The following is a 2,891-nucleotide window of genomic DNA, read 5'->3' as shown; positions in this document are numbered from 1 at the left end:
CTCTAAACAACAAGCAACGACCCATTGGTTTCTTTACCGTTTTAGCACTTGCAAGACTCAAAATATCTTATATCGATTACTTCCTTCCTTTTGATTGTAAAGCCCGAGATCAGTCGAGGTTCTCTCTTGGCCGCCATAGCTAGGGCTTGAGAAGAGAGCTGTTATAACACTCGATCTAAACCATTTCGCAGGTAGAAATCTTTTTAGGGGTATCTCGGGCTCTACATTGGATCCGCCTGTGTTCATATTGATGTATGGACACAACAACCGGTTCCGCTTCGTGTACATTATTTATAACAAAGTTATAAATTTCATTGAACTCAAGGCATTTAATCCTCATATCGCAAAACTTCGAACGTATTTGATCAAGACTACGACTTTAGCAACCCATTAAATCATGAAAAACGTTTCCAACTTTTACCTAACAATCATCATCCATTCAGGTATTTGGCTTTTCTGAAACCACCACCTTTGTGGAAATTGTAAATCGTTGTGGGCAACATGAATCGTCACGACCACAACCCACAACGACACACCGAGATGGTGTGCACGGTCGTTGTTCGTGGCCACCTAGTCTACGAACTCGTTCATCGTATGTATACGAGAAGGTCGTATATTATATATGGCCTTATTTTGGCTAAAACTGAAGTTGAATTCATTGCATGTAACCCTCCAATTTCCAAAGTTTTGACCTACATTTCTGATTTCACCCCATCAAAATTCAAACATATGTTTTATCAGGCAATGCTTATTCTAGAGTTTAACCATTTTCAACGACAATTGACTAAAAATGTTTTTTTAATCGTCCACTTTTCTACAGACAAAAACATATTTACATACATTCTTTTAATTAAACTGTTGTTTTCATAAAACTACAACCGTTATCCAATAATATACAAAGAAATGGCATGGCAATCAAATTCGGTGGTTTGTAATGATCATTTTTAATTTGAAAAAATTACATTACAATAATTCCCTTTTTATAATCTTCATCTTGACATCTCTTGCTCCTCTGGTGGTATCAATCGAAATACTGCCACTGCTTGACTTTCCCTCCTCTTGTTTTCATGCCATCCTATATATTTTTTTCACAAAAATAATAGTAGTATATTATTTATCAATTGTCATCCATACCTTAAAACTAATAACATCGATTCGTGTGCACAAGATTCTTTCATTTTGCCTTTTATCAAACCACATTTTACAAAATTAAGGAGTAATCAATAATTGAATTGTGTATATGTGGGGAGAAGGAATGAGATCCAAGTACCGATTGAAACGTTGAAGCCTTGATGATCAAGCTCCCGATACTGTTGACATAAGGCACACCATCCGCAAAATGCATTGATCAAACAATCTTCAAGTAGGCTTCCTTTTAACTTGTATTTTTTTCTCATTTTAACACGATATAGACAAGTGTAAGGGAAAGTCAACCACAACATGAATATGAAAACAAAGCTCGCTGCTCCTAAACACGCACACAATGTCGCTGGTTCATACCAAGCTGCATCCATTTCCATGGTGAAAGAGAAGTTAACTTCAAAGTTCAAACATAATTTCAATCAAACAGTAGAATGTAACAGAATCAAACATGGGTTGTGAGCTATGAATCTGAGCTCATGGATTATTTATGTATAGACATGATCCCCATGAAAACAGTAATTGTAAATTTCTATACATCTAATGATACTCACATAACCGAAAACGAAAACAAAAGGTGTTTTGCACGGTGGTCAGTGGTGGTGGTTTGGGGTTCAAACAATGAACTAATTGCAAGTTTCGATTGAATCAGTAATTTTAAATCTCCGATTGAATAATTGTTGAACGACAAGCAAATGTTCAAGTGACTTACGCGTATGTCCTTCCGTCAAAATCTCAGCGATCTCCCCAAACGTAATGCACGGACAAAGCGTCGTAACGAAACCTGAAATTTGGGGGTGAAATCGATCAAACGATTTCATATGACCGAATGAAGATGTAAATTTTGAAAATACGATTAAAAAATTTGCGATTACGTACAGTTTTTGATGTTGGAGGTACACTGGAAAAGACCGGTGGACCAATCTCGTTCATGATCCGGATACAAATGACCAGGATTTGATCTCCGGGGACTCAAGGAATAAGGATACCGTGCTCCTGATGACGACGCCCCCGGCTGCATGTGATAGAAATGTGGTGGAAGTGCTCCCGTCGTTCCTGGTTGAGATTGACCAGGAAACATCTGAGGGTTGTAGGTTTGGTAGTGCAGAGGCGGTGGTACTACCATTGTTGATTGTTGATAATGAGGCGTAGATTGCGACGTCACCGCCCATGGTGGTGGTGGTGGAGGCGGTGGCGGCGGCGGTTGTTCATGGTGTGACGATATCGGAGCTTGGTTGGGTTGCATGTGGGGCTCAATTTTGGACCCCACCGAGACACCAACAAGAGATGGCGATGGCGAATAATAAAATAGAGATGAAGATGGAATTCGTGTCGCAATACAGCAAAAATGGATTTGTGAAGAATTGGAGGAGGAAAGAGGGAAGGGATTGAAGATGGTGAATGGTGGATGAAAATTGGATATCGGAGGTGACGATCGAAAAGAATAAAAGTTGACTTTGATGCTCAAAATTAGGAGGTTAAATATTGGGAAAGAAGTGTAAATATGGATTATATTTATATTTATAGGTTAATAATAATTAAATAGCAATCCTAGTTTCATATTTGTTCCACCAAACCACCACGTTGGTATCTCAAAAAAAAAAAAAAAAAGTTATAAAGTTTTATCATACAACTTTTATTCTTTTTGGTCATTCTTATAAGTTATAAGTAGGCTTTACATTTTAAGTAGAATTTCATCGTTAGGCAATATGTGTTTAATTGTAAACATATAATTTTGTTTTTGACATAAT

At 37.5% G+C, this 2,891-nt stretch overlaps 1 protein-coding gene across 1 annotated transcript; it reads right to left on the bottom strand.

Moving 5' to 3' along the window:
• Positions 1–810: 810 nt before the first annotated feature.
• On the bottom strand, positions 811–2,596 carry LOC145067424 (protein PLANT CADMIUM RESISTANCE 2-like). The gene is made up of 4 exons (XM_079014571.1): positions 2,020–2,596; positions 1,853–1,924; positions 1,271–1,504; positions 811–1,075 (listed from the first exon to the last, which is right to left on the bottom strand). The coding sequence occupies exons 1-4, from the start codon at positions 2,384–2,386 to the stop codon at positions 990–992; spliced, it is 759 nt and encodes a 252-aa protein (XP_078870697.1). The 5' UTR covers positions 2,387–2,596; the 3' UTR covers positions 811–989.
• Between the last annotated feature and the right edge of the window lie 295 nt (positions 2,597–2,891).

The sequence above is a fragment of the Lactuca serriola genome, chromosome 1 (assembly GCF_051521515.1).
Source record: "Lactuca serriola cultivar US96UC23 chromosome 1, Lser_US96UC23_V15, whole genome shotgun sequence".
Classification (NCBI taxonomy): domain Eukaryota; kingdom Viridiplantae; phylum Streptophyta; class Magnoliopsida; order Asterales; family Asteraceae; genus Lactuca; species Lactuca serriola.
The sequence above is the reverse complement of the archived record's forward strand: the minus strand, read 5'-3'. Positions and strand labels throughout refer to the sequence as shown.